The sequence below is a fragment of the Chionomys nivalis genome, chromosome 4, assembly GCF_950005125.1.
Source record: "Chionomys nivalis chromosome 4, mChiNiv1.1, whole genome shotgun sequence".
Lineage (NCBI taxonomy): Eukaryota > Metazoa > Chordata > Mammalia > Rodentia > Cricetidae > Chionomys > Chionomys nivalis.
In genome coordinates, this window is record NC_080089.1 from 47,719,680 (window position 1) to 47,732,542 (window position 12,863).

The 12,863-nt window shown below is 46.9% G+C and overlaps 1 protein-coding gene across 4 annotated transcripts in view; it reads right to left on the reverse strand.

Annotated features, from left to right (window-relative positions):
- Positions 1-12,863, reverse strand: part of Zbtb16 (zinc finger and BTB domain containing 16) — a 186,092-nt gene that overhangs the window by 92,110 nt on the left and 81,119 nt on the right. For all 4 annotated transcript variants that reach the window (XM_057766641.1, XM_057766642.1, XM_057766644.1 and 1 more), the window contains exon 3: positions 1,331-1,428. In XM_057766641.1, coding sequence (XP_057622624.1) covers positions 1,331-1,428 — 98 coding nt within the window. The remainder of the gene's footprint in view (positions 1-1,330; positions 1,429-12,863) is intronic.

The window sequence follows — 12,863 nt, forward strand, 5'->3', positions numbered from 1 at the left end:
TTCTCTGTCTCTGTCAGAAAGGGGTGAACAGAACAAAGCTCTTGATAAGCAATGAGTGAGTGGAATCACGTGGGCTACGCAGCAAAGTTTCTGTGGGATACCACCAAGCCGCCAGTGAGAACTTACACCATCATCCACAAAACAAATTGGAGGAGGAATAGTACGCAGACAGCCCACCAGGCAGGCAGCCTCTGGGGTGAGGTGATGAGGCATGCCCCAGGGTGACAGCTTCTGGATAAGGAAGAAGGAAAGAGGTCTAGGTAGGGACCACGATATCTGTGAATCGCCAGCTGCAAGCCAGGAACTTGCTGTGGAGACATTTAGTATTCTGTCACCTAATTCTCAAAACAGAAAAAAAAAAATCACTTCTATGTGGGGGAAGCACCTGCACTGAGAGGGAGAGAGAGAGAGAGAGAGAGAGAGAGAGAGAGAGAGAGAGAGAGAGAGAGAATGAATTTGGCCATAGTCACGTAGCTAGTGTCTGTCACGGGAAGGGACGGATCACGTGTTAAAACTCCGGGAGGACATATTGCTGAGGCAATATGGCCAAAGCAGAGGCAGCTACTGGTAGACACCCACATAAGGGGAGCAAGACCAAAGCAGACAGCCTTCTTTTCTCCCCGAAAATATGAATGCAAGGTTTAAAGGCAAAGCTACTAGGGAGAGAAGAACTGGCAGGGCAGTTCCAGCCTTTACAGTAACAGGCAGGCTGTGCCCTCAGCTCAAAGGTTGCAGCGTCAGATCTGCAGGCTCCTTCCCTGTACCCACCCCACCAGGCAGGCAGGGTGTCAAGGGCTTCTCCCCTTTCCACGCACCTCTTGGGGCAGAACAGTTTTGCCCAAACATGAACAAAATTACAAGCAGCCACATAGTCAACCCTACTAGAATTGGATAAAATTAACTTGCAAAAGACAGCATGCTATAACTAGCTTTGAGTTCCAACCTTTCTATATCTATTTAATTAAAGGCTCTTGTATAATGTGAGCCCAATAGTCAGATTCATTAGACAGCAAGAACCTAATTCCACAACTGTTTCTGCTAATGAAACTGCAGTCTACTTTGGAAGGTAGATCGCACAGGGCATGGGTACCAGTGATGGCCCGGGAACCCCAGGGGAGAGCACGAGGATGGGTTTCTTTGATTGGGCACATTCTCAGGGTGGCTTTTCTGTTCCGTGAAACTGGAAGGAAGATCCAAGGGACAAGGTGGACTGAAGCCCTGACTGGCAGTGAAGACAATCAGACCATGGCCAGCTCCGAGCTGAGAGGGAAAATGGGCAGGAGATAGTTGTCTGTACCAACATGGGGCCAGGGAAGGAGGCCTTGCCTACCTGAATGAGCCAGTAAATGCATTCTCAGTCGCAGACTGTCCAGGAACCGTTTTCCGCAGAGCTCACACCCGTACGTCTTCATCCCGCTGTGCAGTTTCCTGTAGAAGAGAGGAGAAGACAGGTCGCCACTGTTCCAGGTGGACAGAAGGCTCCCCACCACCACCACACACATCTGCAGGCTTGCACAGCCATTCCCAGCAGTGGGAACTGGAAGAGATCACAGTGAGGAGGAGAGAAGAGTCTCACCTCACCCTGATTGTGGGATAGTCTCCCTGTGCCCCCAGTGTCCATGGACTCTTGTAGCCATTCTTAATCTTGTTCCTAGAAGTGCAGGATACTTCTTATCACTTTAAACACTTTTACTATGACTCAGAAATCAGATGTGAATTCAGAGGGCTGTCAATCATGGATGGAGCCCTCCTGGCCTTTGTTACCTCCAGGAGCACTAACTCAACCCCTCCCCCCAAAAAAGACACAGAGACACACAGACACTAAATTGTGCCTGATTCAAGCAAGCTCTTGCCACCTGCTAGACTCAGAAGGCTGCAACAGTGTCTCATCTTTCTCCCCACTCCCAATGTTCAGGAACTTTCCCAAGAAGCCTAAGGATGCTTCTCTTTCAGTATCCAGATATCCTTTGAATAGCCATGACCTACCTCCCCCACCCAACAGACAGAAGAATTTAGCGACACTGAATACTTTCAATCTAGAATGAGGTTCTTTAGCCTATCAAGGGTCTTCCATGCATGCCATCTCACTCACCACCATTGGGATTCTATGTAGTGGCATGCTATGACCCTGGCAATAACTGGTTACAGGCTCTGAGACAATGCTACTTCTTAGCCTAACTCCTTGCTGCGGTGTTTCTTTCCAGACCCTTTGCAATGGGGTTGGTCAGCTACAAGGAACCCAGTGGACCAGAAAATAGAGAGTTGAGCAGTGGGAAGGGATCCGAGTACTATGTGAGCTGGCCCCATATGCTGACTGCCCCTCTCTACCACACTCCTGTTCTCAAACGCCAATGGCCACAGCTGGATCCAGGATCCAGGTACAGCTACCCTAGTATCTGTGTCTTTCCTGTCACTAAGGACCAGGGCAGAGAGTGGCAGCCAGAGACAAGATGTGAGGGTAGTGGGGCAGGTGTGAGGACTTGAGTTCTTGGAGAGCCTGGGCCACTGCTAGGACAGAATGGTCATGTGCTCAGACCACAGTGGGCTTTGGAGCTGGTGCTGCCAATGCTAGAGAAAACTGGGTAGTATATGCTCAGACTGGCACTGCCCATATCAAAATGGCAGCCAAGCACACGCTGCTACCTACTTGCAGACACCCATATCGGTGCTAAAAATCATTCAGTGTGCCCCAGCGGAGTCTCTGTAGCATGCCAGACAATGGGCCAACCGTAGCAAGAGGACAACACCCGACACCATGCGTGCAGCCTTCTGATAGGGATCACAGACAGTTCTCTTTGCAGAACTCTTTCTCAATCACATTGTTCTGTTTGCTGCCTTCCTCTTCCCCCTTGCCAAAGACAAATGATTTCCCAAGCACAAACACATAAACACACACGGTCTCCCACAACACTGCTGGGCGCCCCACCCATCCCCCACGTGTTATCTCACTCTTGGCTGTGGTTGATCTATCCAAATTGAGAAAGAGTACAGAACATTTTAACTGAACATTCTTTACTCTGATTATATTTCACAATGTCAGGGTACTGGGGCATGTCCTAATAGTGTTTGGGGCAAAGTATGCTTTTAAGTAGGTACCCAGGAATCACACACACACACAGGTGGTGTGGGGAGCAAGCGCAGTGGCACACTCCTGTCGCTTGCATGGACATGATAAATGTTTGTCTTTGTAAGAGATACCTACACAACACAAAGTCTCTTCAAGGGTAGATTCCCTGGTACTTTCCTGAAAGTTGGATACAAATTGGGTTTAGCTGATTTTCACTGTTGTGTTTTGTTAGCTTCCATGGGTACCCATGCCCGGGAGCATGGGAGGACAGACCTCAAGTGGCTTTGTTTTCTCAAAGGACCATGGAATGGTCAGTCTTCAGATCTGGGGGATACTCCCCACCAGCCTTCCTTTGATCCTCCCTCAAGGGTTCCAGATCAAATCTCTCACCCCAATGAACACTCCTAAGTAACAGCATTGCCTTTTCCCTGGATATGAGGAGATTTGCTCAGCAATTGCTGAAAGTGGTTTTTCGAATAGTTGCCAACCAGACTGGCTCTATGTGAAAGGTGATGTTTCCTGCATAAGTATAGAAGGGTATAAGTAGGAATACCTAGCACACAAATGCAAGATCCACACTCTTATCCTGACCTAGCCCAGGCTGGCTTAAAGACACTGAACAAGTCATGTTGTCTTAATGGCTTGAAGTTTATTTTATTTTCTTGATACACCGTCTCACTCTGTAGCCCTGATAGGCCGATAACTTGATGTGTAGATCAGGTTGGTCTTGAATTCTCAAACATCTGCCAGCCTCTGTCTCTCAAGTTCTGGGATCATAGGTGTGCGCCGCCACACCCACCAATCAAATTCTTTCTAATTTGTAAAATTATACAGCTTATTAACTAAAATTTTAGGTAGAGATAAACTTTTATTACTCAAAAGTCTTTATCCATATCCTTTTGACCTGGCCTCCAAGGAGTTCTTATAAAGGACATTATTATTATTTTCCTGGGCCATGATCTGCTTGTCACCATGTATTGTGATATACTGGGACACCCAGGTCATCAGACTATATGATACAGCAAACAAAACTCTAGACTCAACCCAGCAATCTGTTCATTTCAAAACCTTCGAATACACAGGAGCCATATTTTCTCTTTCTTTCTGTGAAAGAAACTTCTTGAAGTCCACCAGAAGCCTCTCCTCAGAACCGTTTCTGCCACCCCGAGTTTTCAAGTCTTTGGTGATACTGGTGCTGTGACTTGCCTAATTCTCAGGGGAAGCACACTGCCCTGAAACTGACCTACTAACTCAGTGCCCCACACAGGTTCCCAGAGACCAGCATGGCACCCATGTGAGTCCACATGTAGCAAAGGACAAGGGTCAGGCTTCATTGGCAGGGAGAGCAAGGCCAGGCACACAAAGTTCAAAAGAGAAAGATGGGTAATCTCACAGGCCTGCCTGGGACTTCAGGGGAGCCCTATTCAAGGAGCTTGTTCATCTAAAACAAAATCTTAAAAATGATGGTTCACACAGCAAGGAAGACGGTCTGAGAAAACTCAAGTGGCAGAGAAGAAGCGTTTTACAGATCCAGCAACCAGCAGATTCTGTCCCAGTCTTCAGAAGAGCCCCTGTGGCAACAGACTCCCAGCTAAAGCAAGATGACAACTCTGAATGGGGTCACTGTCACCCCTCTTTACTCACGGTTACCACTCTCTGCAGAGATTTCAACCAAAATGCCAACCTACAGGCCTTTCTCCTCTCCATATTTAACATGCCTCCCCGATCCTGCCCTGTCTTTTCACATGGCCGAAGTTCTCATTTTCCTTTGCACTGCCTCCAATGATGATGGAGTTCCCATGCACCATTCTCCAAGAGGAAGCCACACAGATGGACACCATTTTGAAAGTAACCTGTTTCTAGAGTCCATCAACCCACTCTACAATATCCTCAGACGGTGACCCGTCTCAGACAAATGCCTGATCTAACAGGTAACATCACCGTATAGGGAACAGGTGTTCACTTATGTCCCAGAAGATAAAAACATTCATTCCTGACCATTTCTACCTACCTTCTCCAGGAAGCCAAATCATTATGAGAAATTAGATCTAAGCAAATCTGAACCTTTAAGCAACACGAGAGAAAAGGTCTTTTTTTTGTTTTGTTTTGTTTCTCATCAGTTATCTCACCATGCCACTCTCACTAACAAAGCCACTGTGGCCAGGTTGTCACTGGGACGTCTGTGATCACTGAATGGGAAACTCAAGAAGACCAGGTCGTCACTGGGACGTCTGTGCTCACTAAATGGGAAACTCATGAAGACTCCGGTTAGGACTCTGTGACAGATGCTATTTCTAGCTAGCCTTTGCTTCCTATGCCCCGTTCTAAAGTAACTGCTCAAGATTAAAGAAACCCCTCTAAGAAAAGGAGGTATAGGGCACTCCAGGGCACTCCTCTGCCTGTCCTAGGAATAATCTGAGTGCAACAGCCATGTCGGCAGCCTCCATCCCAGAACCAGACCCTATCTCGTGGCTCCTGATGTTCATATAAGGAAGGCCCATGGCAATTTCCTGGAATAATCAGTGTTGAGCTTCGGAACAACCTCACACCCACAGGCTAGGCTTTCATCAACCCAGCGCAAGGGGACAGCACAAGAACATGAAAGACAGCAAGGAGTGACTTCTCTTGTCTTCCCCAACCTCAGTCTCCAGAGACAGCTGGCCCTAACTTTAAGGGAACCCTGCAGGCCTGACCTCTATAGAAGGAGTCCACTTCCATACACTCAGCCAAGGACCAAGAAGGCAAGAGGAGGAGAAGGGCTCATGGCATCGCTAAGAGAAAAAGGCTAGACTCTCTGGCTTCTGGAGTGGGGGGTTGAGGGAGACCAAGGCCCAGCACTGCCCTGCCTCCTATCTTCTCATGTTCTGTGTAGGGACACATGACAAAGAGGGGACCTACCCAGAAGCAAGAACAGTTGAGACAAACTCTTAGTTCTAACAGCCCAAAGGGTATACTCCCCAACTCTGCTAACACGAAGCTGACGTTACCTGACCTGTGAGTTTTGGGAAAGAGATCAATGCAGGGAATTAGAACCTGTTAACTGGGAGAACCCAGTGGGGAGGGGGGATGTAGAACTGGACCTTGGATGATGTTTTATCCACTAGTTAACCGATGTATCCTCTGAGCCAATATTCAGACAAGGCTAATGAGGTCCTGAAGATCCTTCCACCTCATCTAGTGCCTGATCAGAGGCAGCCCTGCAAGGCAGCTCCCTGATGCTGGTGACTGTACCCTCTTCTTATTGCTGGGTCTTGGGACTAAAAACCTGAAGCATGCTCACCATGCTCTGTATCCCTCCGTAGTCTTTTTCATCATGACACAGGCTCTCTCTAGGCCTCAGTTTGCCCTGAACTCCCTCTGCAACCCAAGCCAGCTTTGAACTTATTATAATCCTCCTAGGACCTCAGTGTCCAGAGCACATGGGATTATAGGCTTGTACCTCAAACCCCAGTTAGGGCTTTTGCCTTCTAATTTAATGACCATGTGTTCTAGTTTACTTTTTGTTATTATGATAAAATATTCAGACAAAAAGCATATGAGGAGGGAAAGTGGTTTAGTTCATCCTAAAATTTCAGGTTATAATTTATCACAGTGGGAAGTCACAGAGGCAGGAGCTGGAGGTCACGTCTACGGTCAAGAGCAGAGCGGGGAGAAATGAACTATGCATGCTCACTTGCTTGTCTATGCTCAGCTCTGTTTCTCTACTCTTAAACAGTTCAGGCTCCTCTGCCTGGTGAATGCTGCCACTCACTCTGAAGGACCTTCTCACATAAACTAAGACAGCCAACCGCAGACATGCACACCAGCCAACCCAGTGTAGATGATTCCTCTCTGGGATTCTTTCCCCAGGGGGTTCTAGGTTATGTCGAGTTGACATTTAAAGCTGTGCATTGCATCACGAATTTGACCTAATCAATGGCACCTTCAGAAGGAGACAGGAGTTTCTGTGAATAAAATCCAGACAGAGGTCTAAACGCATTCTCAAAAGCCTGCAGTCCACTAAAACAACAACTCTCTCGAAGGTCTTCTACTTACTCCAGAAGCTAGCCTCATGCAAACCGGCTGGGCCTCTCTGGAGAGAGACTACATCAACAAACGCGGACACTGGCCCAGTATCTCCTTGTGGGGACACCAAGAGCTGGGCCAAAGCCTCTAGACTCAAAAAAATAGGCTTTCAGCTCTGCTGTAAAATCACCCAGCTGGGCTCACTCAGCTTTCTAAACAGATACCTAACAGAAAGGGGAGAGCTCAGTATTGGGCTATCTCACCTTCCTTATGACTGCTGTGGTAAAAAAATAAAATAAAATAAAAAAATAAAAGGCCTAACTCTGAGGTCCACAGACCTATATTTCAAATGATATGACAAAGGCCAACCAGTAGTCAGTAGTAGTCTAAGACAGTGCTGACATAAAGATGAGGCCATCGGAGATTTCCTCCCCAAAGTCAGCTTCCGGGGAAAGGAAGGCTGTTTAGACTATCCATTCCAGTCTCCTGCATTGTCTGCAGCTTCGGTGCTTCTTTTCCCTTGGTTTGGTTTGTTTCTGACACAAGACCTACCTATGTAACCCTGACTCACCTTGAACTCACTCTGTAGCCCAGGCTGACCCCATGCCCATGATCCCCCTGCCTAAGCCTCTCCAGTGCTGGGATTACAGCATGTACCAACATACTCAACCTTCTACGTAGATCTTCATTGGAAAGGCAATGGCTGAACAGTGAACACTACCACAGGCATCCACCCTAGACCAAAGCGAGCTCTTCACACGGCCTGAGGACACTTGAATGTTCCCTACCTTCTATGGGTGACATTGGTCTTCTCAAAGACTGTCTCTTAATGCCACCAACAGTGTCATATTCCAGGCTGGGCATTAGTCATAACCAGTGTCACTGTGCCATATACATCTTTAGAAATATTTGTAAGTTCCTCCGAACTTCAAGCTCTTTAAGGACAGGAATCATGCCTCCAGCTCTGCCTTCAACACCTTTAGTGCAGACTCAAGAAGACAGAGACACGGAAGAGGAGATATTTCTAGCGAGGTGGTCTCCAGCTGCTCTAAGACCAAGGGACACACCTGGCCACTGTCCTGTAGCCCCAAGCACCTGCCAGAAGCTGGAGAGGGGTTGAGTCCCAGGGAGAGAGAAAGGACAGTTCCAATCTCAGCTAGGAACAGGTCACTTTCATTTTCTCAAGACAGAAGGGAAATTGTCCTTTTACCCACTTCTCTTTAAAAACGTGGCCATCAGACGATCATTTGACAAGCTTCAAATGCGTAGCTGGTATTATCACAAATTATCCTCCTAGCAATATAGTTCGTGGCTCCCTGACTAGTCAATATTAATAAACATTACCCAGTGCTTTTTACAACACAATTTATTTTTTAATACAGATCTTTATGTACGCCATAAAGTAAATATACTAATAAAAGCTAAGGATTTCAAAGAAGCGATTTAAAAAAAAAAACAACTGAAAACTAACAATGTTAGTTAACACCTTCCCTGCTGCAGGTCTGGGTGGGAACTAGGGACACAGAGGCTACAGAGGAGGAGAAACAGGAGGCCATTTTGGTTGGAGTACATGTTGGCTGGTCACACCAATCTACCAGACTGGGTGCAGGAGATGGGGTTTTCACTAAGGGTCTGCTCCCAATCAGCAGACAACCTTGGCCAAGCTTCTCTCTCTCTAGCCTTTGCCTTCACATCTTTGCAGCCAGGCCAGGCTAGATCGAGACGATCTCTTGGGTTCTTGCTAGTCAGCTCCACAAGCTGCAAGGCGATGGGGGCTGATGCAGTCTACACTGGCTGTACTCTATCCCCTTTGGGAAGAGTCCACACCACGTTCATCCTCTCGGTCTTTATCACTGAGCCCAGAACATACAGAGGGTTCCACGCAATGCATAATGCATTAAAAGATAGAAACAACCCCCAAAAGGGAGTTTGAGGAGAAAAATGTGGGAAAGGGAGAAACCCGCATTCCCTCTATACATTTCTATGTACTCTATACAGCCATACGCCTCAGTACAGGATAGCTGCCCCTATTGCCCAAGAAAGAAACCTCTCTTGCCTTATTATGGGTTCTCAGAAAGAAAGTCATACATACATCATTGGCCTGGGATCAAGGAGAATCTGGCCAATAAATGAGTCGATGGGATAATCCTATGCTTCAAAAAGGCATCAGAGGGGGCTGGAGAGACAGCTCAGTGGTTAAGAGCACTGGTTACTCCTCCAGAGGACACGAGTTCAGTTCCCAGCACCCACATGGCAGCTCAGAACTGCATGTAGCTCCAGTTCCAGGAGATCTGACACACATGCAAGTAAAAAAATCAATACACATAAAATAAGAATCAATAAATCATACAAATGTTCTTTAAAAAAAACTCAAAAAACATCAGAGGGCTAGAGAGGTGGCTCTGGAGGTCAACTGCTTGAGAGGCAAGCATGAGGACCTCCGAGTTCAGATCCTCCACAACAGAGGGGTGTGGTCTTGTATATCCACGACACTAGTACTGAGAAGGTGGGAAAGATGGGCCCAACCCTAGAGATCACGAGCCAACAGTCTAAAGCAGTTGATGAGCTCTGGATTCAGTGAGACCCTGATTTAAATGATAAGGTGGGGACTGAGAGTGGAAGGCACCCAGTGGCAGGCTCTGGCCTCCACACACGTGCACATACATGTGTATGCATACCTGAATGCATCACACTTGTATATATACTACACAAACACACACACACATTCTCATATCTATGAAAACAGGACAAACAAGAGCCTCTCTGTAGTCTAACCACACCAAGTATACGACTTCAAGGCAAGAAGGCTTCTGAGTACTCAAACAGGATCAGGAGCCACCGCTTTTGGTTCACTGGATTCTGGTACCTGGCAGGCTGAAGTCGGAGGACCCCAGTGAGTATGCACTTGGCCTGTGCTACAGAGTGAGGGAGGACCCTGCCTCCAAAGAGAAAAGCAAAGGAGGCCAGGGGTGATCACACACACACACACACACACACACACACACACCTTTAATCCCAGCACTTGGGAGGCAGGGACAACCTAGTCTACAGAGTGAGATCCAGTCAGTCAGGGCCAAATATAATGAGAGCCTTTCTCAAGAAAAGAAACTGAAGGCAGAGGTGGGGAAGCTGGAGCTGGGGCAATACAGGAAATGGCAAAGGCCCGTGCTGAGCTATCTCCCTGAGGAGGTAATCTAAGATGGACCCCGGGGCATTAGAGCATTACGTGGCCAGGGCCCCTGGCTGTTACATAACCTGCCCCTTGTTTTAAAGCTATTGAGTTCTCTGAAGTCATTTATTTCAAATATCTCTATCAACAAATTTCACCAAGAACAAAAGTTTTTCATTTGGGCTCTGGGCTGTGGGTTGATGGTATCACACACAATCACATACAGTCTCTTTCAACAAGGTCTTAGCATGCTTATCTGTGAAGTTGCTGGTAGCCAAATATGACTGAAATGTTCTATTTATGCTGACTGGATTAAGGAGATGTTGCAACACTGCACAAAAACCTGGCAGATGTAAGCAAGGTATTACAGCCAAGGCAGTTAAGATCTGAAGGCAGAGATCAATACACGCGTTTGTAGTTTTTCTTTTAACAAAGAAGAAAAGTTGCGTGGTGTGTGTGTGTGTGAGTGTGAGCGCGTGTATGTGTGTGTGTTTTTAAAGAGAATAAGAGAAAAGAAAAATAGTAAAAAGCTTCAAGATTTATAGCTTTCCTGAGCTTTTTCCAAACCCAAAACAGGGTACCATGATGCATACGAGATGATGTCAGCCCAGGGGAAACAGAAATAAATCCAAAGCGCTCTCTGCAGATTCTCGCAGGCCCTATAAGGGAATCAGACTATGGTTATGGATGAGCAGGGGTTGATTTTTATTTTTTTAAATCTTTCTCTCCGTCTCCCATACAAGGTTTTTCTCCAGCACAAATAGCCAGTTTCTAAGAAAACAGCTTTGAAAAATCCACATTTTCGTGATCTCGTGCTGCCTGCGTATGGGTGATGTCTTTGCTTCTTGGTTACCAAGAATTTTCTTAGGATTCCACTTCAGTCAGGGAGTCAGAGAGCTGCCTTAAAATCCCAGGGACCTGTCCAGAAACTTGCACCATTGTGGAGCAGAACGGAGGCCTCTTAAAGCCCCCGCAAGCCCATGCCTTTGGAATTAAACCACTCTGAAAATCCTTTTAATGTATATTGCCTCATTCTTCCTGCTTTACTACACTGGAAATTAAATTACTTTTCTATGAGGATTCTGAGCTTGAGCGCCGGGGCTCTCCCCATCAGTTATGAACACCAGAGATGAGCTGGGCAGATTATCTGTATGGACATCAAATCACATTCTAATCACAGTGGGAAAATTATTGTCATTTAATGAAGGAGTGGGAGGAGAATCAGAGATTTTTACTTTTTCTTTCCTCCAGGTTTTGAACTCATGGTTTTTGTTTTTGTTTTTGTTTGTTTGTTTTCTTCTCAGTTTGAGACAGATTTTTACTTAAAAACAAACAAGAAACAAATACAAAACCTGATGGTTCACCCTCCCCCAAAAACAATGAAGGAAACAAATAAACCAAAAACCTCTTATCCTAGCACTGGGGAGGCAGAAGCCAAGGCAGGCTGATCTCTTGAGTCTGAGGCTAGCCTGGTCTATACAGGGAGAGTTACAGGTGAGCTGGGGCTGCTTAGTGAAACTCAATCTCAAGAAAGAAAGAAAACATACACGAGAGAGAGGGAGAAGGAGAGAGGGGGCGGCAGTCAGACAGTTAGTCAGACAGACAGACAGACACACACACACAAGAAACAACAAAGTCACCTCAGGCTGTATAATTCCAAAGGCAGAGTGTACCTCATTTCATGTTGAAGGGGTTTCCTGAAAAGACACACTAGGAACCTGCCTAGACTTTCTCAGCTAGAGAGAGCACAGAGAAGCCTCACAGCAAACAAGCAGAACAAAGACCCCCCACACTCTACTTGCAGGCTTGGTCTCACAGGGGCTTCAGCACCTCCCACAGGGAAGACATGTTGACTCATTCCCTACCAATGCCCACTCCGTATCTTCATGTACCTGGTGCCAGCTCCCAAGTCAGCCAGACCGCATTTGAGCCACGGTCTGCGGGCATAGCTTCTATGCCAACAGTGTTCTGTGACTACACTTCCTTAGTCTCCCTTCCGCCGCCTAACACGACCTGCAGATGCACAGTGGGCTTTTACTACTCTCACCTCGACTGGCAGCTCCATCAAGGCAGAAGCCGTGCGGCACACCATCAGAATCTGGCGGGGTGCCTGGGACGCAGTCAGCAGGTGATTCTAAATAAAACTTTATTGAGATATTGCCCATGTACCCTACAATCTACTTATCAAAGTGTACTAGTGAGAGGGTTTGCTTTTGGTACATGCACAGAATTGTGCAAGCATCACCACTGTCTAATTCTAGAATATTTTTCCTACTAACAAGGCTCGCCTCATTCCTGTTCTGCTCGAGCCCAGTCTCTAGCAACCACTAATCCATCTTCTGTGGATTTGCCTAATCTGAACACTTCATAGATGTGGAGAGCACACAACACGGACCTCTTTGATCCCACTTCTCTCACGAACACACGTCTTCAGGCTTCATCCACAGTGAACTGTGTTAGCTCCCCCATTCTTCCTTATTATGGACTCATATCCCATGGTCCGGCTAGACCACACCCTATGTGTCCATCCATCATCTGACGCCTGTGTAGCTGTCTCAGCCTTGTGAGTATCACAGACACGGCTGCGTGAGCATCAGTGCACAAGTCTTAAGTGTGACCAAA